The sequence below is a fragment of the Callorhinus ursinus genome, unplaced genomic scaffold (assembly GCF_003265705.2).
Source record: "Callorhinus ursinus isolate GAN/ISIS: 27379988/994484 unplaced genomic scaffold, GSC_fseal_2.0 scaffold25, whole genome shotgun sequence".
Classification (NCBI taxonomy): Eukaryota; Metazoa; Chordata; class Mammalia; order Carnivora; family Otariidae; genus Callorhinus; species Callorhinus ursinus.
The window spans coordinates 29,237,777-29,263,040 of record NW_027397087.1 but is presented as its reverse complement, the minus strand read 5'-3'; the positions used below and the strand labels follow the sequence as shown (position 1 = coordinate 29,263,040).

Below are 25,264 nucleotides of genomic sequence, written 5' to 3'. Positions count from 1 at the left end.
TCTTGTGGCTGGGAGTGCGTGTCCCCCCTTCTGCGGCTCTGGTCGGAACCCAGTTTCCCTGATAACTACCCACAAGTAGCAAGCAGGAGCTTTTGCTTCTAACCTTTGCCACTAGGGTGCCTCAGCCTTTGCTTGTCCCCTGCCCCCCTGCTGGTGTAGGGGAAGAAATACATCTCTACCTTGTCGAAGCCTACCTCTAAATGGACTTCTCCCTTTATTCCCTATCCCCTGTTGTCCCTGCCCTGGCACCTCGGGTAGGTTAGTCCTGGGTCTGGGCCAAGGGGGACCCAGCCTTCTCTGAGAAGAGGGCACATAACACTGAGGCACGTGCCTGTCCTGGCAGGTGGCCCCTTAGGCCTCTGGGCTGGTCAGGGCATGGGTGGCAGGGTGACAAGATGCCTCTCCCTGAGCTTCAGCTGGCCTGTTGCTGAAGCCGTAGAGGCCCTGGAGCACGCCATTCACCACCACGTTGGGCAGAGGCTCTGTGGGACAGAAAGAAAACAGGAGGAAGGGGTAGGGGACTGCAGGGGAAGAAAAGGAGGGTGGGCCTAGCCTCAGGCCTGTAGTTCCTTGAGCTCCTGAGCCCATAGGCTCAGCCCCCTCCTCAGGAAGAGGTCATAGGTAACAGCTGGCCACCCCCGGTGAGGCCTTGGCATGCCCCGCTCACATTCTGTTCACATTAGCTTGATAAGCCAGGTTGGCGAGGAATTGAGACCAGGAGAACCAAGGTTATTTTGCCACGTCCGCTTTCAGAAGAATACAAAGCAGGCTACCGGAGCAGCAGGGCAGGTGTGGCCCCAAAGGAAGGCAGCAGGCACGAGATGCTGCCTGGAGGTCCTGAGCTGAAAATGTCAGGTTCACCCCCGACTCCCACCCTGGTACCTAGGCCCTCACCTGGGGATGGGCTGCAAATGTAGGGATCCCTGTGGAAGCTGAAGACAGGCCGGTGGCGCAGCTGGGAGCTAGGAGGTAAGAGTCCTGAACAGTGAGGGAGAGGTAGAGACCAGGGATTGAGATCACGAAGAGGCGAATGGGAAGTGGGCTCAGGAGGCACCGACAGAAACCGGGATTGGGATTGGGATTGGGATTGGGATTGGGATTGGGATTGGGATTGGGATTGGGATTGGGGGGTGGGGTAGGTCAGACAACCGCAGGCCGCCTCTTGGCGCGCGGCCACCAGGGGGCAGCAGGAGCGGGGCGGCAGGGGCTTCGACTTGCCTGCTGTCATTGGGCAGGAACTCCCCCAGGGCGCTGAAAAGGGGAGACGCGCTGTGAGCTGCGGTTGGTGGGGGCGGGCGCGCGCGTGAGGAAGGGGTGGAGACACGCAAGCCCAGCTCTTAACCTCCCAGGGGACCACTGCTTCTATTTGTAACAAGCTCAGTTCCGGATCTGGCGGCGGTAACCAAGATTGTCCAGAAAATAGCCCCTCTACCCCCGGTCAAGAAAGCTAAGGAGGTCACGTCTCAAAGCAGCAGCACGCTGCGGCCTGGCCGATGTAAGAAGGAAGGGAAAGGGCTTGGCTTCTCAAACCTTTTCTCACCTGCTTGCTGCAGAGAGACCCTGTCCCCCCAGCACTGGGGCCCCTCTCTTGCCCAGCCATGGCCCCCCAGAGGAGCTCACCCCCAGCTGCTAGCCTTAGGGTCTGTGGGGAAGTGCCGAAGATTCAGGAATTCCAGTAACTCCTTGGGCACATCCTGGTTCAGGTACAGGATACCCTGGAGAGATCAGAGGGAACCTGTAATCAGACCCAGCTGCCTAACATACAGAGCCCAGTGCAAAATGGAGAGGCGGGGGCCTTCCAAAATGACTAAGAATTTCAAGAGCGAGCAGAGCATTATTAAGCCAAGTTTGGGGCCCTTCTGAGCACTGGGCCCTGGGTGACTCATGGGTTGTAAGCCCAGGAAGCCAACCTGGCCTGGAATCTGGCATCACTGTGTGGGGAAGAGGGGGTAAGGGTCCCCACCCAAATCCTCAGCATTGAGGGTAGCACAGACCCTCACCCTGGGGGAAAGAGAACTAGCTTTCATTGAACTGAAACCACCTGCCTCGTGTTACCTCATCCCATTCTATCAATACAGAGGGCTGTTTGGACCCATGATCGTTCAGAATATTGAGGCTTGGGGTAGTAAATAGCATGCTCAAGATGTGGGTCCCCTTCACTCCCTACCCGCCCAGCTCTCTGTCTGGGCCACACCTCTGGTCAAGCAGCCTAGGGGGCAACAGAGTGAGCCCCGTGCACACCTGGATATAGGCTTCCAAGCCCTGACGCCGCTGCTCCAATCCTCTGGTCCTCCAGTTAGGCAGGCGTTTTGAGGGGAAGTCGGGCACTTTGTACAGTTTCTTGATCTGCCAGGAGGTTACCGCGGTGCCATCACAGTATTCCGATTGAGTCCTCAAGCTCACTGCGCCCCAGTCTCTCCCGGTCCTCCCCGCCCCCACCTCCAGGCTTCAGGCTCTACCCTGGGGCAGACGCTAGTGAGTGGATGGTTGGGACGGGGGCGAGAGAGACCCCAGCCCCCCCGCCCCCCAAACGCCCGAGGGCCGGCCGGCCACGCGTTGGCATCGACAGTACAGGCTGGGCCCTATCCCCTCTGCATCCACCCCGAAGCCCGCAGGGAGGTCTGTGCCCAGGACCGGAGCCCTCCAGGGACTGGGGCGGTAATGGTGGCAGAGGCTGGGCCCGCAGTTCGCCCGTCTCCCAGGAGCCGGGCCGGGGTCGGTCGGTCGGCGGCGCAGCCTCACCCGCTTGTGCAGCGCGTGGAACTCGCTGTAGCGCCTCTGCACGGTGTGCCTGCGCCCGCGGCACAGCACTTCCACTCGGAACACCTGGCGGGCGCGGGCGGGCGGCCAGGTGCGCGTGAGGCCCCGCGGGAGGGCTCCGCAGGATCCGCGTCTGCAACGCGCCCGCCCTCCCGCGCTCAAAGGCACAAAGCGGCCTGGGAGCCCCGCCAATCTCCGGGGACCCTCCCACGCTCCCCACACCCTTGGGGAGATGCGGAGGCCGGACCCGCCCCTCAGCTGCGTGCAGTCCCTCGTGAACCCGGACCGTCGTCCACAGCGCTGGCAAATCCAAGCGGCCCGAGACCCTCGGCAGACGGTCTCCGGACGGCCTGACCCGCCGCGCTCCGATGCTGCAGCCCGGGCGCGGGATCCCCACTGCGCTTGGCGCGGGGAAATCCGGCGGGTCCCGTGCGCCTTCCCAGCCAGTGTCCCCGCTCACCATGTGGCCTTTCTCTGGGTTCTGCCTGGGATCCTCGGGTCCCACCGACGGGATGTGAACTTCCAGCATCCGCACACCCGCTCCAGCCCCTCCGAGCGCGACGCTCCGAGCAAGACCTCTCTCAGCTCAGACCACCGACCCCGGCGGGGGCCCGCCCCCTTCGGGCCCGCAGGCCCCGCCCCTAATTGGCCCCGCCCCGGGCGTTCCCTCGCGCCGCGCGGTGCTGCGAGGGGCAGATTAGGCAGCGCGCGGGGAGGCGGGGGCCGAGCACCGCCCCCTGCGCCTAGTGGGCCGCAGGTGGGGACCCTTCTGCGGACAGTCATCCGTTTGTCAACATTTACTGAGTTGATTGCCACGAATGCAGAGGAGCCAAAATTTCACCTACTCTTTATTGAGCGCCTAGTAAGGACTAGGGTCTGTGGGCGCTGGACATGGAGGGAGGCAGGCCCAGACCTCGGCGCCTACCTTGGGGGCCAATCAAGGATGTACTTTGCATTCCTCACACCCATCCCTGGGACCAGGCTGCCCCCCATCCCCTTCCCGACACCTTTCACCTGGACCCTGGTTGCGCAGCCACACCTGGGGAGGACTGGGGCAATCTGGCTTTGATGTCCGCCTCTCCCAGCATCCACAAGCCCCTTCACTCATTTTTTTTTTCATCCATGCATTTATCTTTCAGCCCCAACCTGCTTCAGGTCCAGTTTGCCGGGAAGAAGCAGGTTAAGGACCTGGGCTCTGCGTTGGGGGGCAGACAGCTTGACTTTCCTGAACTGTGTAGACCTGTTCTCATCTGCAAAATTGGGCTAATTGGCCTCCCTCAGGAGAGTGTATAAAAATTGAGACGATCCCTGTTAAGCCCCCAGCAGAGCAGGGGTTGAGAAGATGGCAGCCTGTGGGCTTGTCCTGCAGGCAAAGGTGGGTGGTGTCCGTGTACAGGGCAACGAATGGGGAAGAGGGACTGTGGGAGAAGGCACTAGGCTGTTCTCGCCCACCGCTTCAGGCAAGGCTTTCCTGGGTATGGGGTAGGATTTAATCCAGAACTCTCTCACCCCTTGGGCTAAAGAGGGCCTCTGCTCTCCCACTGAGCCCCCTACACTTCAGCCATAAGGGAGCTGTCCCATTCAGCAGAGTCCCATTCAGGACCCCACTGACTTCTCCCAACAAAGGTCTGGGCAGGCGGTGGAGGGCGGGGAGGCTAGAGGCCTTGTGGTGGGAAGGAGGAAGCAGAGCATCTGTTTTAGGGGTAGGGGCTGGTGATTGGGGGACCACTGACTCACTTCCTCCCCTGCTAGTGCAGAGGTGCTTCTGAGCTGGAGCAGAAACTCTCCCCACTCCCACCCCCAGCTCCACTCCCAGAGAGAAGCTGAGAGGATGACCCTAAAGGGGGCAAGCAGGTCTCACCAATACTATGTCCCACACTTTCTTCCCCCAAATTCCATCTCACAAAGAGCCCCAGAATCAGGAAGCTGAAACTTTCCGCAAGGGAAATGACCCACTATGAACAGAAGTGCTGGGGTTTCATTTCTTCCCTTGCGCTTTAGAGCCCCATCACTCAGAGACCTTGTTCTCCTTGTCTACTGGCCAGAGAGTCCTCTCCCAGGACCCTTAGGCCTCTAAACTTCTTGATCACCTGTCCTAATGACAGCCCTCTGTCTCTGTTCCTACCACCCAGAAAACTGCTACATCTCCTAATGGATCTCCCTGTTTTTCCTTGCCTCCCTCTCTCATACAAGGTCCATTCCCTAACTAGCAGCGCAAACCACCATCAATGCACTGCTTCAAGGCTTCAGAAGGCTTCTCGTTATACTGAGAACAAAACCCACCCTCCCTACCACAATCTACCGAGCTCTAAGTGACCCAGCCCTGCCTCCATCTCTCATCTCATTTCCTCTCCTTCCACTTCATGTACCAGGCTCCAGCCACAGTGACCTAGTTCTTCAAACCCAACAAGCTCTTTCCTGCCTCAGGGCCTTTGCCCTTGCTGTTTTCTCTCCCTGGAACACTCTTCCCTGACTCCTTACCTAGTGGGCTTAGCGCAAAAATTCCAATTCTTGGCCTTAAACCTCTTCAGAGACCTTCCTTCCTGACCACTTACCCTATCCTATCACCCTGTCTTCCATTACATAGTTAATGTTTGTTTATTGTGTGCCTCCCTGTTTTTCCTGACTTTGCCCCAGACTCTCATTGCCATCAGACCAGGAACCTGGTCTTGTCAGGGGTTGCTGCCATGATGCAGGAGACACTCAAAAAACATTTGTTGCTTGAAAGCCTCTATGACTGAATGGGGGAGAGGATGTTGGGAAAAGGCTGGGGAGCAGAGGGAAGGCCTGGGAGAGAGGCAGGAGGGAGGAGTTAGAGGAAGGTCTGCGGGGGTGGGGGGGTGGAGAAGGGCGGTTACCTTCAGAGTCGAACACCTCTCTTTCCCTCTCTCTGTGCGGAGGTTGTCCACCTTATTTGCTTAATTTTCAGGTGTTCCTGAGAAGCCTCAAATCAATGGATTTTCATCACCAGTTTTACAGGGAGATTAGATTCCCCTGACTTGTAAAACATTTGGTAGTGAACCCGCAGCTCCTAATTCCACAGTGTTCCACGGTACACGAGTGAAGATCCAAGTGAAGAAAGACAAGATCCTCGGCCTGGAGACATTTTAGCAGGTCTCTGGGAGGTAAGTTCTGGAGAATATTTTCCTGTAAAGAGGCATACATGACCTCCTGTAGACTCCAAAGCCCGTACTATACGGTCAAAGGGAAACGCTTATTTTCTGTAGTGGATGAACACGGAGCTAAGTTCCACACACTCTAGGATGGGTGTGTAGACCCTCAAAGCGACTGCTGTTTTCAGAATGAGTTTTACTGTACAAGCCTTTGCCTTTTCTCCATCACTCTCTAATGCATGAATTTCATTTCCAAGTTTCTGCGAGAAAGGGGCTTAAAAGCACTGGTTTTTTTGGCCAGAGTATTTCCAGATCAGACTATAGAGCAGTGGTTCCCAGGCCTCCACAGGCATCACCGTCATCATCATCACCTACAAGGCCCGTTGAATCGCAAATCAGCTCTGAGCCCAGTTTTCTGAGCGCGTGGGCGGTTTTCACCCCTTCCGGGGCGCTGCGGCCGCTCCTGGTTGGGGGCCACATTGCAGGCACCAGTCTCTTGCCTCCTGGGGATGAGGGTCACCGCCAAGCAGAGGGCAGCAAGGGCTGGGGGCACAAGTGTCCCCTCCCCGGCCCGGTCTGGGGATGGCGCAGGTGGGCTGGACCGCGGCTGCCGCCTTGCCTGGGCCCTGGCTCTCCCGGGCCCTCCGCAGCCGGCACACAAAGCCCCTTGCAATGGCCGGGCTTCCGCGGAGCCGCGGACGCTGCTCAGGAGGTGGCTAACCTCTTTTAAGAAAACAAGCAGCTCCTGGGCTGGTGGGCGCCCCCGGGCCCAGAGGCTGGATTCTTCCCGCCAGGCCTGCAGCCGGAGGAGGGAAACTAGCCCGAGGGGGCCCAGCCCCGCAACCCGCGACTGCGCCGCCTGATCGCTTCACCCTGGAGGCCCTGGTCACCTGGACAAGCTCAGACAGCTCCTTGCCCTCGGGGTTCTTATCTGCACAGCAGACCGTGGTGTGTGGATATTAAGACGTCATGCTTCCAAAATGTTTAGCAGGGGCCTGGCACACAGTAAATTAATGTTAGCTCTTATTATTTACTGAATTATACAATTTGCTCTTTTTGTATGTCACAATGGTAGGATATGGGCAATTACATATGGTTCATCCTAATATATTGTTGATTCAACTTTGAAACAACACAAATAAGCTTTACTCTTCCTCTTTCAGTATCCTGAGATTTTGAGGTTAGGTTAAAAAATGAACTATTTTAACTACTAACTCGGTGATCAGAAATTTCCTGATTTTGGGGCGCCTGGGTGGCTCAGTCGGTTAAATATGTCCCTTCGGCTCAGGTCATGATCCTGGGGTCCTGGGATTGAGTCCCACATGGGGCTCCCTGCTCAGTGGGAGTCTGCTTCTCCCTCTGCTGCTTCCCCTGCTTATGCTCTCTTTAAAAAAATTTCCTGATTTGGGGCGCCTGGGTGGCTCAGTTGGTTAAGCGACTGCCTTCGGCTCAGGTCATGATCCTGGAGTCCCGGGATCGAGTCCCACATCGGGTTCCCTGCTCAGTGGGGAGTCTGCTTCTCCCTCTGACCCTCCCCCCTCTCATTCTCTCTCTGTCATTCTCTCTCTCTCAAAAGTAAATAAAATTTTAAAAAAATTTCCTGATTTTGTCGATATTGTGCAACCAAAAAATGGCAGAATAAATTGGGAGCAGAGTATGGTGTAAATCAGCAACTATCCTATTCATCCTACCAACCTCCGAGTTCTTACTAATTGCCTTTCTAATGGGCACATCTTTTTTTTTTTTTTTAAAGATTTTATTTATCTATTTGACACAGAGAGATAGGGAGAGAGCACAAGCAGGGGGAGCGGCAGGCAGAGGGAGAAGCAGGCTTCCTGCATGAGCAGAGAGCCCGATGTGGGGCTCAATCCCAGGACCCTGGGATCATGACCTGAGCTGAAGGCAGCGGTTTAACCAACTGAGCCACCCAGGCGCCCCTGGGCACATCTTTTTTTTTTAAAGATTTTATTTATTTGACAGAGAGAGAGCACAAGCAGGGGCAGTGGCAGGCAGAGTGAGAAGCAGGCTCCCTGCTGAGCAAGGAGCCCGATGCAGGACTCGATCCCAGGACCCTGAGATCATGACCTGAGCCGAAGGAAGGCAGATGCTTAACCACCTGAGCCACCCAGGTGCCCCCTAATGGGTACATCTTTAATAAAATAGAACACCATACCTTTATGTTTTGAATACTGGACTTTGGTGTAGATGTCTACAAAAACAGTAGTGCTACTAAAACATCTTATTGAGGAGTCTAAACTCTTCATCTTACAGAGGAGGAAATGGAGGTGCGTGGGAGGGGAAGTGAGCCCTGGAGACAGTTGTGTTAGGAGAGCACCTTTGATGAGCGTGTCCTGCCACAGCCCGAAAAGCAAAGTTTGACTCAGGGTGGGTGCTTCTCAGGGAACACACAGGCTCTAGCCCTGGGGCTCCAGCCAGCAGTGTCACTACTAGGAATCCCTTACCCCCCCCACCCAGATGACAAGGACAGCTCAGTTGCTTCAGACATGACCCCGGGCTGGCGGGGGAGGGTTGGCAGAGGCCTCTGAGGCAGCACAGCTTCCCAGGGAGATTGTTCTCAAGGTGCTACAACAACTCCCAACACCGCTTACTTAGAACGATTATGTCACAGGACCAACCAATCAGCCCCTCTGGTGTGCTCAGTGCTGAGGTTCTGGGAACAAAGATGGGCTTAGGAACCCTGGAGTCACAGGGGTTTATTGTGAAGAGTTGCAGGTCCAAGCACTGAGGCCAAGAGGAAAGCCAGGCCAAAGGCTAGGAGGGACCTGAGGTCTGGGACTGAAGTGCTCTCAGCTCCCACTCTAGCTCTGGGTGCTGTCTGTGGTTTCTCAGCAAGTGGAGGTTTTGTCTCTGCCACTGATGGTCCCCAGGTACTCACCCAAGCTGCTTCCCTGTCCTCCAGCTTCTGCTCCTGCTCCCCAGCTGGGCCACACACTGCGCACGTCTGGGGAGAGAGTACCTCACAGAGGTCAGAGAAGTTCACATGCCTACAAGTCAGGTGGGTAACATGTCCTTAACAGGTCTACTGTGTGGCTTCACAGTCAGGTCTTTAAGAACAACTTAGTCGATTATTATCTAGGTTCCTCTTGTCCATCCCTGCCGAGAATGTGTGGGACATGGTGTGGCAGACAAGCTGAGTCAAGGAGATTGGGTTCAGGTCTTCCCTCTGAGCTTGGAGACAGTGGGGCGTGAAACTGAACAGGCTGCTTCAGGTCTCAGAGCCTGTCTTTTAATGCAGATAGTGATGCCCACCTGGAAGTTCCTGATGCTAGATTCGAGATGTTTCAAAGCCCAAAGGCCCAGAGTAGGCCTTTAACACATGACAGCTCTTATTGTGAGGCTCCACAGTGGGAAGGGATTACCCTGCTCCTACACCCGTTCCCGCCTACCAGGTGCCTTATTGTTATTATTTCTGGTGAGGCTGCCTGGAGACCTGCTGGTTGTGCCCCTGTGGTCATCACCACTGCCACTCAACATGGAAGAGGAAGCTGAGAGCTCCGAAGCTAGGAGGAAACAATGGTTACATCCCTAGAGGGAAAGGTCCTAACTCAGATTGGACAGTGGTTTTCCTGGACCCTAAGTGCATCTGATGGAGGTTGAGCAGCTGGCTACCTTGGAGCAGCCGGCTCCCTTGGAGGAGCCTTGGGAGTGAGGGGTGTTTTCTGCTCCCGAAGTCTGGTCGTCACAGCCAGAGGGGCATTCCCACAACAGACAAGGGCAAAGGGGAGGAGTCCTGTCTGGGGCAAGTGTGGGGCAGGTGGCGATCACCTCCCAGCCTGCAGGCACCCCCCCCACCCCTGAAGCACCATTCCTGCCAACCCCAAATCAGGCCTGATTTCTGGATCTCTTCAAAAACCCCAAGATCTGGGCCCACAGGCTCGTAAAACAATAACTGCCAGAGCTGAATGGCAGCCATTGCCCCCTCAGGCTGCCTTTGTGGGTGAATGTGGAGATGGGTAGGAACAACATAGTCCATGATCTTAAGGAGTTCCGAGCCCCAGAGGTTAATGAGATCATCTCAGAGATAACAATGCCCACAAGAGTGAGAAAGACCAAAGGTTTAAGAGATGACAAAGAGCTACAAAGGAGGTAGGGCTACCATTCCAGTCTGGGCATAGAATGGAAAGTGCATCAAGGAAAGCTTCCTGGAGAATGTACATATAAAGTAGGCCTCAAAGGATGCACTGGGTTTTCCCATAACGAAAACACTTCATTTAATTTTTATGATTATAAAAATAATACACAGAAATTCCAAGCAACATAAAATGGTATAAAAATTTTAAATAATGCAAAATTCCATCCCTTTGGCAACCATAGATAACAGTTCAATCAACATCCTTCCCATATATAATTTTGTATAAATGTAGACCATACTATACATGTAATTCTGTAACCTTTTTACACTTAAAAATGTTTTCCTTGTCAATGAATATAGCTATGTATCATCTCCAATGACTGTATAATATCCAAATGTATTCTGTACCATAATTCATTTAATCCCTTCCTGCTGTACATTTAGATTGATTTCAATTTTTACAACTGTAAACGATACGAAGATGGGCATCTTCACACAGTCATCTTCATGGACTTGGCGTCTAGACATGTCTACGGGAATCCCCAGTGAGTATTCTGACACATTCGCCAGTGCCCTCCATCTCTACCTACTTACACTCCCATTCAGACAGGTGTAATTCTGAGACTGAAGAGAGGGGTGGGAGCCGAGACAGGGTGCATCAGGTACAAAGCCCACCATTAATAAAAGGCTCCTTAGGCCGCATGGAAGTGAGAAAGGAAAGAGCCTGTTTGGAGGCAGTTTCTGTTAGGTGTTGGCATTGTTGTGAAGCACTGGGAGATAAACTGGAAAGGTGAGCTGCAGCCTCTCACAGAAGGCTGTGAATGCCAGGTAGAATCTGCAGCTGGAGATCATTCAACATTTATCTATTTGGCACCTATTTTGAGTCCAAATCTTTGCTAGGGACCATGGAGTTACAAAGACGTACCACTTCAGAGTGTTGACTGTTTGGCAGAAAATGCCATCATCAACCACACACCTGGTGTCGTAAGACATTGGCAGATGACGTACACACCATCCCCACAGCCAGAAGACAGGGATGAGTGGCTCTTACCCATTTCTAACGCTCAGCTAAGGCCCTACTCTCCCCAGGCGCAGAGCAGAAAATCTTAGCCAGTGTCTCCAGAGATAAAGCCTTCAGCTTAAGCGTGTGCCAGTTGCAGCAAAGGTCTGCTCTTCTTTGCTGCGGAAGGGATCATCATATTCCCTTTCCCTCCTGTTTCCTTAGGCTGCTGTGGGGAAATCCCACGACCTTCAGCCTGATGCCCCTCACAATCCATGGTTTCCACTCCCAGGTGGGCCCCAAGCATGCTCAGCAATGGGCACTCATTCTATCTCCATCTCTCCTCAACCAGTTCCCAGTCCCACCCTTAGCAGATTTCATCATCATCTCCCCGTTTTTAAGCTTTGAGCTGCAAAGGAATTCTTTTTTTTTTTTTTTAAGATTTTTATTTATTTGAGAGAGAGAATGAGACAGAGAGAGCACATGAGAGGGGGGAGGGTCAGAGGGAGAAGCAGACTCCCTGCTGAGCAGGGAGCCCGATGCGGGACTCGATCCTGGGACTCCAGGATCATGACCTGAGCCGAAGGCAGTCGCTTAACCAACTGAGCCACCCAGGCACCCTGCAAAGGCATTCTTTATTTTCTTTAGGGTTCCCAGGTACAGGTGCATTCAGGTTGCAAGTCTTTTTTTTTTTTTAATTTTAAGTAGGCTCCATGCCCAACATGGGGCTTGAACTAACAACTCCGAGATTAAGAGTCGCATACTCCACCAAATTGAGCCAGCCAGGTGCCCCAGAATGCAAGTCTTCTGGAAAGAGTTCAAAGTTACAAATATCTATGTGTGACACTTTCTATGCTTCCTACTTCTCATTTATTCTGTCAATGACTATTCATATTGAATGTTGGGGTCCGTCCAGCTCAAGGTCCTCATCCTCAAGGCTCTGGAGCCCAGAGATTCTTAGGGGAAATAACACAAGGAGAAACGGGGGAAGTGTAAACTTATCTCCACACTTCTCTAAACCATCTGACTCAAAATAGGAAAACCAGGTATCCCTATTTGAGAACACTGTAATTATCAAGCAGGAGACCTTTACTCTCTGCCCCACCGTATCTTTCTTCCCCACACCTCCTCGCCTCCTGGCCTGGCAGTGAGGCGCCTTGCTCTGTGCATTTGCTCCCAGACAGGCTCTGATGGTGATTCCCTTTCTCTCCTCTGAATTTTATTAACCTGCTAAGTCTGACCCACCTTTAAATAAAGGCTCCTTTTACTCTGTTTCTCTCCCACCTCTCAGCACAGGCCTCCCTTCTCATTCAGAGGAGCCTCTTACACTACAGGCCATGGTCAGCACCTACTGTCCTCAGTGTTCCGCTCCCATCTGTTCCAAACCTACTTGGCCTCCTGTGTTACCTGTGTCATGAAGGGCTTCACTGTCTACCCCAGAATTCTAGCCAGAAACCTGCAGGTGAGGCTAGCTACCGCCCTCCCTCAGGTCTCTCATCAAAACAGTGCCCGGACACTAGTGGGTCCAAGTCCGCCTCCCGAGCCTCTCCCTGGAGCTCCAAGACCATTCTTTCTGCCCTCCTCAGCAGTCGGCTGGCTGGGATGAGCCTGGCTGCTCTCCTTGCTTCCAGTCTCACACCTTCTGATGTGACCATGTTATTTCCTGCTTAAGTCCCCCCGGTAGCTCCACACACTTCAGGATAACATTCCAAGCACCTCACAAGTTGTATCAAGCGGTGTGATCTGCTTCCTGCTCATCACTCTCTGCAGGCTGCCCACTGACTCAACTCTGGCCACACTGAGCCACTTGCATTTCCCAGATGTGCCTATCTCCCACTGTTAGGAGGCAGAATGGCCAGCAGAAGGGGCGAACACCTCTTCACCTTTAAGACACAGTTCAAGCATCCTCTTCTCTACAGATTTCATCTTCCTGAGTCCCCAGGTAGAAGGACTCCTTTTGTACGACTGTGCAGGCCTTTGGGCTCTTAACCCGCTGTTGGCCTTCTCAATTTCCATGTCTGCAAGCTCTGTACAGAAATGCACGGACCCTGTTAGCCTCAGATACTGGGGGCTGAGCAGGAAGTTCTGAAACAGAGATTCTATCCCAGGAAATAATAAAAATAAACTTGCATCAGGATGATCATTGGATGGAACATAACAAAGCAAGGAGAAAGTTTTAAAATTAAGTTTCTTTGGAGAATAAAGTCTCCATATGGAAAAGGGAGACGAGGATAAACCCAACGGGGCTAGACTGGAAGTATCCGTGTGAGTTAATGATTTCTAATATCTAATTCTTTATGCCATCTCTCTCTCTCACTATTGCTATAGATCTTTATCCTTATTTTCTTGCTCTGGCCACCAAGGGCCTAGAAGCAATGACACTGCAGGAGCAACGAGCACTCTCGGCACCCAGACCTCAGTTTCTAAATACAATCCTCCACCAAGAGAAATCAAGACTCCATGGAGAAAAGACTGATTCCAGGGCTGGGGCAAGGAAGATACAAGAGAAGCCTGAAACACTTTATTATGCCAGAAAGCAACAAAAGTGTTAAAAAATGAAGGGGACGGGTTAAAAAGACACAGGACCCTCCCAGAAATCTGGGATGATTTGAGAATCAAAGTAAATCAAAGCAATGGCTTGTAACTGAGTAAAATAGGAAACCATTCATCCACCCTGATAAACATGTAGATTATTAAGTAGGGAGAAAGGATGCTTTTCTTTAGTAGAGTGCCAACCAATAAATGCAGATTACGGAGTTAGAAAAGCATAATGGACGAGAAACAAAATATTTACATGATCTTAAAGTATCTCCTCACAAATTCCTTGTTAATTACAAAAGGGAAAAGAGTAATCAAGTGATCAGAGTTAACTTCAGCTTAACAGGACCAACTGACATCATATGCCAACTTAAAATTTACTGAGGATACATCACTTCTGTGATGTTCCTGCCTCATTGCAAAACCCTAATCTAGTCATATGGAACCATGAGGCCCTGTATTCTTCAAAAATGCCAAGGTAATGAAAAGCAATGAACCAAAGGCTGTGAAGTTCTTCTGGATAGAGACATGTGTAATCATGTGTTACAACTAAATGTAACACATGATCTTGCACCAGGAAAAAGGGAATGGCTATAAAGGACATTACTGGGACAACTGACAAAATTTAAATATGGACCATGGGTTATATAACATTATTTCAGTGTCCAACTTCTTGATTTGGATAACCATACTTATGGTTTTAAGTTATGAGACAGCATCCTTGTTCTTAAGGAAATACTAAACATTCTGGGGTAAAGGGGCACAATGTCTGCAACTTACTCTCAAATGCTTCAGAAAATACAATACATAAATATAGATATTAAAAGTCAAAGCAAATAAGGTAAAATGTAAAAACTCGGTAAATTTGGGTAAAGGATATATGGGAGTTCTTTGTGATATCCTGGAACTTTTCTGTAAGACTGAAATTCTATTAAAATTTAAAAATTTACCAAACAACCAAGAATCCAACAACAAGGGATGAGTCAGAATTATGGTACAATCACTCTGTGGAAGCCTCAAAATTACATAGCCTTAGAAATAAAGCTTGTGAAGATATATAACAATATAGAAGAAATGCTTATAAAATATATAGTGCTGAGTGATAAAAGCAGCATACAAAATATTTTGTGTATATTATTACAACTAGGCAAAAGCAAACACATAAGAAAGACTGGAAGGATAGAATCAAGGGTGGTAATGAGGATACTGGGAGATAGGAAGAGACTGAGTGACTTTTTCCAAAAAAAAAATCAACCTGTTGAAAAAGATACTTGCCAGCACTGCACTTCCCCTTCCCCCCACATCCCTGCCCCCACCAGCCTGGTGTACCAGAAAGCAGTGTCCTTGACTGCATTCTCTTGCCTCAGGCTGCCCCTCCCCAAACCTTGACCACCCACCAAAGAAAACTAACAGAGCAGGTGTGGAATACCCTCAGAAATGGGCATCTCTGGGGCTGAGGCTGGGGCAGGGGGCCCGGGAGTTGGCGAGGTTCCACGGCAGACAGTCTGCCAACCCGACCCTGCAGAGCAGCTCCAAGTCCCCTTGGAGCAGCCAGTTTAAGCAGCTGTGGACACAGCTGAGGGGAAGCTCAGTAACAGTGCATCAGAGACTCGAGCCTCCCTGGCCAGGCCGGGACAGAGACCCCTTTGAATGCCCTTGGGCCTGTGTGGACAACACTCAGCCTCTTATTGGCATGCTACCTCCTGGGCACAGACAGTAAAGCTTCTTGGAACCTCAAAAAATTTAGGAACTCTTGGATGACCTTATCTGGAGGCAGAGTGCCTGGCTCTGTCAGTGGAGAAAGTGTTAAGTCTCTTATCACCCCTTTACACTTTTCACATAAATCAGTCTACTGAGGATGTGGCAAAAAGAAGTTCAGAATACAAGACTGCTATCAGAGGGCAAGACTGAGAGAGCCCTGGGCAGCTAAGGGAAACAGTAGGACTAAAAGAGATTCTGCCTCCTTTGCAGGAGAATCCATTTTCCCTCTCTTACTATAAGAGATGTCTTTACAACTCCTTCCCTAAAAAAGCAGGAATAAGAATTAAACAGATTAAGAGACCCTCAGAGCAGGCAGCTGAGGTAGACAGAAAAAAAAAAAAAAAAAAAGAAATCCTAGTTCCATAGGGATGCAGCAGCAAAAGCTTGTAAACTCCTGTGGAGAGAAACTTACTCTACACCCGGGCAACTTCTTGGTTCGGAGTATTCCAGACCTGCTTCCCAACTGCTCCACGGCCTAAAGCAAAAAGCACCACCATTGAGTCACGTGACCTGATTTTAAAATATTTTATTACATAATCTTTTCATGGCACCATCAGGAGTAACAGAAAACGTTATTCCCAGTTCCAACCACATCCTGAAAAATATACATTTGTATTTATATATTTATATCAACACTCCACCCCTATTCCCTAACTCCACCACCTAGTGTGGGTCTTTTGCTTAAAGCAAGAAACTATTCTCTCAGGTAAGAAAATATATATGGAAGCTAAATGAAGTAACGGTTAGAATGGGGATAGGTTGGTCGTGGGGGCGGGGAGGAAGGGGTAAAGTCCAGGCTAGGCAGGATGCATCACTGGAGTCCAGCGGAGGTGGTGGACAGTGTATAAAAAGGCAGCGTCAGGCAGGTGGGTTCTGGTGTCCTTGGTCCATTAGGAGATGGCCTTTGCCTCAGGAAGGAAGGCTTCCCAGTACTTTGCCAGCTGCAAAGAAGTTGGGACAGTAAGCAAGTGCCCCACCGAGTGGCAGGGCCTGAGCCTGGGAGGAGAGCAAGCACTGTGCCTTAGCACAGTCCCCCAGACGACTTAGCCACCTAAAGGGAGGCTGGAGCTGAGGCCAAGCTGGGGAAATGGCTAGGCTGAGTAGACCTTGGGACAGATTGGCCAGCAAGCCACCCTGCCCTTACCTGTCTCTAGACTGAGAGGAAGCATCAAGTGCAAGGGAAATTGCTAAAGACAGTCCTGCTTCTGCCCTGGAGGAAGTACCCCTGTGGGGGCCACAGCTTTGCCCAGCTCAGTTAGCTCCTCATAGTGGGGCCCACTGTTCACCACACTGACTGGGGCCTCAGCCTTAAGAGGGTTAGGTGGTACCACGGGGTTATAGGGAGAGTTGGGGTTTGTCCTTAAAAACTAACTTCTTGTAGGATTTGGGCAATCCTGCTTAGCCAAAGACCCTATTAGATGCTCCATGTTAGAGCAACAGGGCCAGCCCATCCCATCCTGTTACCAAAGCCCAAAGAAGGCAGCTGGCCTCTGGAGCGGGCACAGCGGAGGATGTATAACTTACATACCTGCTGCTGTGAATATAGCAGTGTCTCAAGGTACTTGATCACATGGTTTTTGAAGTCCTTTGATTTCTCTTTCTATAGGAGACAGGATTCTAGAGTGATCATCCAGACAGTTGCTCCTACCCCTCTTAATGGGGTGGTGTTTATTACTGATCAAGGTCAAACACAACCCCAGAAACTATAGCCAGCAGCTGGAATAGCTATCATTTCCAGTCAAACGGCTCCTGCCAAGGCCTTGCAAAGCTTTCTTCATGGTGGGCAGGGGTTGGGGGATGAAGGAAGAGGGAGAAAGGAAAGGGGACCAGAGGACACAGGACAGCCACAAGCTTTGTTTTGTGTCTAACTGCCTGGTCCAGCAACATAGGACACCTACTTTGCCTCAGAACACAAATGTGCGCACACACGCACACACACACACACACACACACACACACACACACACACACACACACCACACAGGCCACGCCTGTTCACAACTACCAGCAAGTCAGCAGCACTTCCACCTGTCTCCCTCAACAGATGTGGACAAAACCAACACTACCACTAAACCAGGCACTGTGAGGAGTAGAATGTTCTATCTCACCTCAAACCGTATCACTTCTTTTCGGACCACAGTTGAAATCCTTTCAAAGTCCCTTTCATACTGGGTCACCCGAGACTCCCACTGGGAAGAAAGGGGAAAGAAAGGATCACTTAATATTATGACACCATTACAGAGTCTTTACCTCTGAGCAGCAATTTTACATATGAGGCCTGAATTGGTCATTATGTCTGTCTATCCCTCTGGGTAAGACTAGAAACCATATGAGATTGAGTGTGTAAGGTCATCAGGCTGGAAAAGAGAGGTACTGTGTACCCCAGGCCGGGCCTGATCTCTAAGAAAGTTCTGGCACTCCAAAGCCTCTGGTTTGGGCACCCGCCAGCAGAGATGGGCGTTCCAGAGAACTGAATTTAAGTTCTCACCAGAGAGGCATATCTGAATCACCTCGGGAGTTTTCTGAAGACCCACCCAGGACTCTTCCTGCAGAGATTCTGACTTGACAAGTCTGGCCTCCTCAGAGGCTCCCCAGCAGCCAGCGTCCTTCAGACTCAAAACAGCTCTCTTGCCTGCTGTGGGGTTTCAAGCATCTGGGGGGGCGGGGATGGGACCTGGGCTCATTCAGGAGCCAGTCGAACACCCCCACTGGTCTGCCATGGGGGGCCTTACCTCTAAAATCTCATCCTTGGCCTGCTGCAGTTTGTCAGGCTTGTTGGCCCAAAGCAGCCGAGCCTCAGCCTCCCGCTTCTTCTGCAGCGTAGCTTGAGCATCCTGCCAGCGCTGCCAGGTCTTCATGCGCTGGTCGAAAGCAGCCTGTGGGGGTGGGGGGTTGGGGAAGAGCACAACCAGCCCTTCAGGAGCTCCACTGGCTCTGCCAGGGGGCGGGGTGGGGGGAGGGGGACTCTCTCCCAGCAGCTGTGCTAGAGAAGGACCGAGCAAGGGCAGGTTCTGCAGCCACATGTTAGTGCCCAGCTGGAAGCTTAACATCAAAATGCACAAGCTCGGGTAAGACTCCTCTCCAAGCCTCCAGGAGGCCAGTGCCATGCTGCTTCATGCTACTCCCAAGGCTGGGTGGCTGGGAGCATGGTAGGTGGCCTGATGCCAATGCCCAGGACTATGGCTTCTGAACTGCCTCCCTCAGGTTAGTCCATGGGTCTCCACACTTTTCCTGAGCTCCTGCCATGTACCAGGAACTAAGAAGACATTGGGGAATGAAACATGTGGTTCTGCTTTTACTGGAACTTATAATCTAATAGAAAAGGCTGACATTATATTAATAATTACCAATAAATAATCATAGGTATGCAGAGTACAGAGAAAACAAACAGGGGACCTATAACAAAATAACAGAACTGGAAACCTAGCTTAGCCTGGAAGATTATACCAGGGCAGGCCAATCTAAAGAAGCAACCTTTAAATTAACATCAAATAGTATACAGGGTTAGCTTAACAGATCTCTAAATAAATACTTGAAGCTACCACGGGACACACGGCTTCCATCTCATCTATACATTCAACTGTGGAAGGCTAGCAAGGCTCACAAGAAGCTCCCCAAGGTCCACTTGCTGTTTTGCCCTGATTCTAGTCCCTTGAACACATTTCCAGAGGAGAGTTGTTAGCCTAGCCACACCATCCACCACCCCCACTGGCTCAGTAGGCTTCAAGAGGTGGCCCGGATGAGAGATCTGTACCTGGAGCCAGCCTCCCAGCCCTGTTCCATTTGCTCTCCTTTGCTGCAGAAGTTCCCTGGATGTTTTCTAGGTCTCCTTAGTGCAGGCCTTTGCCAAAGTTTAAACCTTAGGGATTGAAATGCCACCACATTCACCCTTCCCAGCATTGACTGTCACTTGTACTCACTTGCAGTTTCCTAGCAGCTCAATGTCACAGGACAGGTAAAGAGGAACTTCATATCCACGTAAGAGTCAAGCCTAACCCTCTGGGTTAAGAGCGGTGCAGCTCCAGGTTCAGGGAATAGCAGAAAAGAAGTATTTGTTCATCTCCTCAATCCTTCTGCCAGCTCATGATTATGAGGGCAGGTGAAGGGTCTCGGAGAGAAGCCCAGCTCGTAGTTCTGCACACAGGCATGCTGCCCCAGCCTTTGCACGGAGCTCTAGGCTGGACCTCTCTCACCGCTGTCCACAGGGGCTCACCCAGCCTGGGGGGGGGGGGGTCACATCCAAGAGCTGCGCTCTCCTGAGACTCCAAACAATGCCCCCCTCTGAAAACTTCCCCAGAGAGGGCCCTTCCCTGATGTGGCGCTCCAGTCTTTGTAGCCTGACCAGTTCTACAAATTCCAAAGCAGGTTATTTTTCCAGCCTCTTATCCGTCTGTAGTTAGCAGCAAACCAAACAGCTGAGGGAGAGGACAATGAGCAACCTCACAGGCTGTATTGAGCAACTCTACCATGGAGGAAATGAGAGCCCTGGGAGCAGCTCAGGTCTCGACAACACAGGAGCTCCCTGGTGGGGGAGAGGCTGGAGATGGGGAGCGAGGCTGGCTCTGCTCCATCTCAGAGGCTCATCCTGGTCCCAAGCTGGTTCAGTGGCAGACTGAGGCCTTATAAGGCAGGTGCCAGGATCCCTCTTGGCTCTTTCCTCTATCACAAGGAGGCCATGAGAGAGCTAATACCACTGCCCACTGAAGCTTCCTTGGCCGCTCTAAAAGGTCATGGGAAACCAGACTGCCCTGGTTACCAGGAGAACAGGTGAGGTGCTGGACCTGGTAACTGTTGTTACCAGTGTGGTCAGCACAGCAAAGGACTCTGGTGACAAGCTCTCTCAGCCCCCTGGCCACACTCCTCCATGCAACGCCAAGCCGGCTCCGTGTAGTTACCTGACTGCCCACATTAGAGAGACAAGTGGAAGCCAGCAAGAGCTCTTACCAGGGCATAGCCGCCGCTTACTGTTAAGGAGTCAAAGACCAAAGGACTGAGGAAGTCACTGCTCCAGGAGGCCAAGACAGCAGGTCTGTAACTCGCCTCGTTTGAAGAAAGGAGCACTGTCCAGCTTCAACAATAAGGAGGGGCCTACTTGGAAATTCAAGAGTAGTCTTTTCTCCAGATGCATTTTAAAAACTGGCTGTAGGCCTCAAAATGACTCTGTGATAACTAGCTAACAGTTAAATGGATTTTTTGGTTCACAAGATACCTTCTCTCTAGTAGGAAAAAGCTACACCTATTTTTAGCTATAATGGATGGAAGTTTCTTAGGAAGGGGAAAAGCAAAAGAAAGACAAATTAAATCAAGGGGAAGGGGGAGAAAGAGGAAAGGAAACAGAAGCTTACTCGGACTATGGCCAGGAGACGAATGTAGTCACTCAGGAGCTCAGCAAGGAGGAAGAAGTCATTGTTGGCCTGTTCCTGGTGGAGCTGCTCAATTTTTTCTTCCACCTCAGCCAGCTGGGAGAGTGCCCGTGACAATGCTGTGTTGTCCTCAGAGCTCCCAAGCATGGCTAAACTCTTTGCAAACTGGGCTGTGTTCAGCGCTAGCTCTGGAAGACAGCAGAGGCCTCTGATCTCACAAGGAAAAGGGACAAGTCAGCTGGCACTGCATGGCATGCCTTAGCAAAGCTGCCCTCTGCATATCTAACGACGGGGGGCTCTGCAACCCAGCCCCTTACACCACGGCCATCTGTACTTAGAGAGTGAGGGGAGTGCAGTGCGGTCACACGAGCAGGAAGAGGCACCTGTTGGCCTAAGTTTCACTAGGTTGAGGCCTACCTGGAAGAAGCAGGTCCAATATTCCTGGAGAACTAGGGGCCAGTTAATACAAATAGGCCAAAGGAATGAGTCTAATTTTTATGTTAAAGCTCATTGTTAGTAGTCTGTTTGCATGAGAGAGAGTGAATGTATGTGCACAACGCATAGTCTTATATGTTCTAGAGCAGGACAAATGTTTTAAGGGCCAGATGATTGAACCTTTATGGACCACATATGGTCTCACTTTATCTCTTTTTTCACTCTTCACTTTAAAAATGTAAAAACCATTCCTAGCTTGTAGCAATAGGCCGAGGGCCAGATGTGGCCCATGGGCTAGGCCCTATTTTGCCAACCCTTACACTGCCTTCAATTCTAATGGTTTTCTGCCTGTTTTGATTTCTGATTATACCATGTTTAAGGCAGAGAAGGAAAGCATTCAAACTTGGCAAATTTTAGTAGCGCTTAGGCAAAGGTTAGGAGACATACATGGTTTCTGTGAATTTACATATTGCCCATTTGATCATGTAGCTGAAGTGTGTGACATCACTTTGGATATAAGCCACCAATTCAAATCATACCAACTGAAGTCCATGTTCTAGGTGAGGCTGTACGTGGTATGGTTTCCCTGCACCCTTCCCAGGTAGAGTTCAATGTTCACAGTGGCTGAGGCAGGAGGTGCAGGGCATACCTTTTTGATGAGAATATCAAGGACGAGGTGTGCTGAGAATTTCAATTTGAATGGCTGACAGGCTTGGGAACAGGATGCCCTCCCATCTCCAGCTCACTGGAGATATCAATTTCCCCCAGCTCCAAGTGCATTTCTGAGGTTGTTACCTTTCCTATGGTTGACTAGAGTTTCTACAACAGCATGCAGTTTCCGTAAGCGCTGTTCTTCACACTCTACCTCCTGGAGCTTCTCCTCAAACCACTGAAACACACAAGCCCAGATCTTTAATGGAGGGGACTCATATAGGTGTCCAGCACAGCATTTCCTTAGCAGTTTTTTAAGAAAGGGACTGAATTATCTTAAAAGGAAAGTCTCTGAGAAATTCAGGACTCCTCAGGGCTTCTGACCCATAAGACTGAGGGAGCAGGGGAAGCTGAGAGGCATAGGGCTACTCACAATGTCTGATTCATTCATCTTGATGGTCATTTTACTGACGGCATCTGTGGCTTTGTTGAACATCTTGAGGAGACCAGCGCCACTCAGTGTCTGGGTACCCACAGCGCGTGGCAGCTACAAGACCAAGAAGGCGGGATGGCATGTTATCTGCTGCCCCTATTTTAGGTTCAGAAGAATTAGTATCCATCAGATGGTATGCCCAAAACTTGCCAAAAAAATCATTTGAACTGTAGATTGTTGTTTTCAAAGGCAGTTAGACACATCTGTAACTAGCACGTAGAGAAAGGAAAAAAAATCAAAATACTATGTTAAACAGAATTAGCAAAATTTTCAGCTTTTGATATAGTGTGCAGAAAGAAATGAGAATAGGATTGTTATGTGGCCAGGTGACCTCGTGTTCAGACTGTCTGCCATCCCAGCATGAACTCCTTAAATATCAAACATGCTTTTGTTAAAAGATCCTTTGGATTAGCATACTCTGCACACAGCTGGATGTAAGGTCTTGAGAAGCTCTGAAGCTGTGCTGATTCCATTTGGATTTTCCTCAGTGAACAAAGATCTAAGGACAGGAGCATTATTTGTTCAGACTGAGGTTACTTTTGGTTGGTTCAGTCTTACTACTACTTTCCTAAGGTATGGAAGGGATGGTAAAGAATCTACAGTAATTATAGTATACCATGCTGAAAAATTAGATTTTGGTGCTCAGGACTATTAGGGCAGTAGTTTTCAACTTGGGGCCATTTTGCCCCCTACGGGACATCTGGCCAAGGCTGGAGATAATTTTGGTTGTTCAAACTGGGGAGGGGTGCTACTGGCATCTAGTGGATAGAAGCCAGGGATGTTGCTAAACCTACAATGCACAGGGCAGCTCTCTAGAACAAAGAATGATTCAGCCCAAATTGTCAAAAGTGCTGTTGTAGACAAACCCTATTTTAGGGGTATGAAGTGGAGATGAGGGACTAAAAAAGAAAAATGGATATAGGATTCCCAGAGGAATGAAAAGATTTCTACATTAAGTAAAGAAACTGTAATTAAAAAATTTCATTCTGGGGGGAAAAAACCCCATATACTTAGTACCATTTTCTTCACGAGATTAATGCATACTATATGTAGATAAAAATTTAAAAGTAAAAACAAAATGAAAAACCAAATACAAAATGATAGTCCTACCCTGTCACTTATTTCCTTCTAGTTTTTTTGGTATGAGATACAACATTGTTTTAGTCCAGTGTTTCTTTTGATTCTTAATGACTAGCATGTTCCCATAGCTCTATATACATGCAGTTTCAAGTTTCACTTTTTATAAATTTTCTTTTTTTTTTTAAAGAAGCTCTACACCCAACGTGGGGCTCAAACTCATGACCCTGAGATCAAGAGTCACATGCTCTACCAACTAAGCCAGCCAGGCACCCCATGTAATTCTTTTAATGTATATTTCCAATGAATATATATATATACTTCTGTATACTTTCTGTTCATGGTAAGAATAAAGTATTTGTCGTATTGGTATATTTCACTTACTTCTTCAATTGTTAGTAATTGGGCCATCTCCAATATTTCACAATCATGAATAGCCTATGCATAGCCTGTAAAAAAGACTGTCTACTTGAATCAACATTTTTGCTCATGGCAGTTCAGTGGTCTGTGGTAACTGGTTTTGAACCAACGCCCCTCAGCTCCTGGCATAAAATAAGCATTCAATTTGAGCCAAGTAGTAACTTATGAAAGACATGAAAAGGACTTGCCAAACAGATCGTTGTGTTGTTCCAGTAAGACAGAACTAGGCTGCAGTGTGACCTCTAAAACCAGCTGCTTTCGACTACAGGCAGAAATTCTTTTATTTCAAAGGCTGAAAAATACCTGTCATTCTTGAGGGCTTACAAATTAGGATACAGTCTCGTACTAAGCTAAATGCATGTAAAGCGCTCAAATGTTTGTTGAATGAACTAGTTTCATTTCACTAGAGGCAGAGAGAAATTATGAAATTCAGTTAGTATAATACTAACCTCTTCTTTTTCCAAGAACTCCCTGACATCAGGGTCCTGTAACATGGTAGGATGATTCACAATCCTCTGAAGGTACCTACAAGGTATAAGCAATTATCTGGCTAGTCAACCTGGCCGCACAAAGTTTTGGTTGTCATACAGTGTAGGCAAGGGTACAAAATCTTGCATTACTTTTAAGATGTCCTCAGATAAGGTACTTAAGTGTGACTTTGCTTAAAAGCACATTCAAATTCATGTTCTTCACTTTTCTAAAAAGGGAAGAAAAATAACTGCTCTGAAAGAGACCTCGGAGTCATTCATATTTGACTGTCCAAGGGAATATCCTTGTCTGCTCACTCAGGATGAGGAAAGAAAAGATGGTCTAAGGTGGGAAGGTCAGAGACTTAGGAAAGGTTAAAGAGCTTATAGAGGTGTGAATCTTTAATTCAGTCAAGTCTCATCTCTACTAAGTTCAGTGAATGTTTCATGGTTAAGTCTCAGTTTCAGCTTCTCACCTGTTCTTATGACATTCAATGGCACTTACCTTTCTAGAGCGGCCCTCCGTTTTTCAAGAAATTCTGCAGAAGAAGAATCTTCCTTCCCAACTTTTACTTTTGTCATTCCTGGAATGGAATTTGAATAGTAAAACTCACTAAATCATCATGATTTAAAAAAACAAAAACAAAAAAAACCGTAAAAAAGTCCACAAGAAGAAAGGCAAGGAGAACAGTATTACAAAAAACAACCAAAGGCCACTTCTACACTTCTATGTCATGAGGAGGCATGAAAAAAAGGTTCTTTACATGACAGTCATATTTTGAACTAGTCTCAAAGTGCTGAAGGTTCTAAACTCTGGGACTTGCAGAACATTATGTTTTCTAAAAGGGGGCCACAGGACTCTGAGTATAGATTAATAAGCATCAACTAATGGCAATGAGAAGGTTCCTCAGCCCCCCACCCCAATCCCCCAACTTAGTACATTTCATTCTGGAGGAAATAGGAATCATTTAAGACTCCTGATACCAATACAAACATGAACACAACACACACACACACACACACACACACACACACACACACACACACACACACACACACACACACACACACACACACACACACACACACACAC

The 25,264-nt window shown here is 49.7% G+C and overlaps 2 protein-coding genes across 2 annotated transcripts in view; both read right to left on the bottom strand.

The window, feature by feature from the left end:
• Positions 1-68: 68 nt before the first annotated feature.
• Positions 69-3,365, bottom strand: SNX22 (sorting nexin 22). The gene is made up of 7 exons (XM_025884025.2): positions 3,221-3,365; positions 2,743-2,826; positions 2,242-2,346; positions 1,621-1,715; positions 1,219-1,251; positions 895-962; positions 69-482 (listed from the first exon to the last, which is right to left on the bottom strand). The coding sequence occupies exons 1-7, from the start codon at positions 3,287-3,289 to the stop codon at positions 352-354; spliced, it is 585 nt and encodes a 194-aa protein (XP_025739810.1). The 5' UTR covers positions 3,290-3,365; the 3' UTR covers positions 69-351.
• A 12,411-nt stretch (positions 3,366-15,776) lies between these two features.
• The window catches only part of SNX1 (sorting nexin 1), a 32,734-nt gene continuing 23,246 nt past the window's right edge, over positions 15,777-25,264 (bottom strand). The window contains exons 7-15 of the mRNA XM_025884297.2: positions 24,677-24,755; positions 24,154-24,229; positions 22,148-22,261; positions 21,859-21,952; positions 20,611-20,816; positions 17,998-18,141; positions 17,374-17,454; positions 16,794-16,865; positions 15,777-16,206 (exon numbers count right to left, since the gene is read on the bottom strand). Coding sequence (XP_025740082.1) covers positions 16,156-16,206; positions 16,794-16,865; positions 17,374-17,454; positions 17,998-18,141; positions 20,611-20,816; positions 21,859-21,952; positions 22,148-22,261; positions 24,154-24,229; positions 24,677-24,755 — 917 coding nt within the window. The 3' untranslated portion in view covers positions 15,777-16,155. The remainder of the gene's footprint in view (positions 16,207-16,793; positions 16,866-17,373; positions 17,455-17,997; positions 18,142-20,610; positions 20,817-21,858; positions 21,953-22,147; positions 22,262-24,153; positions 24,230-24,676; positions 24,756-25,264) is intronic.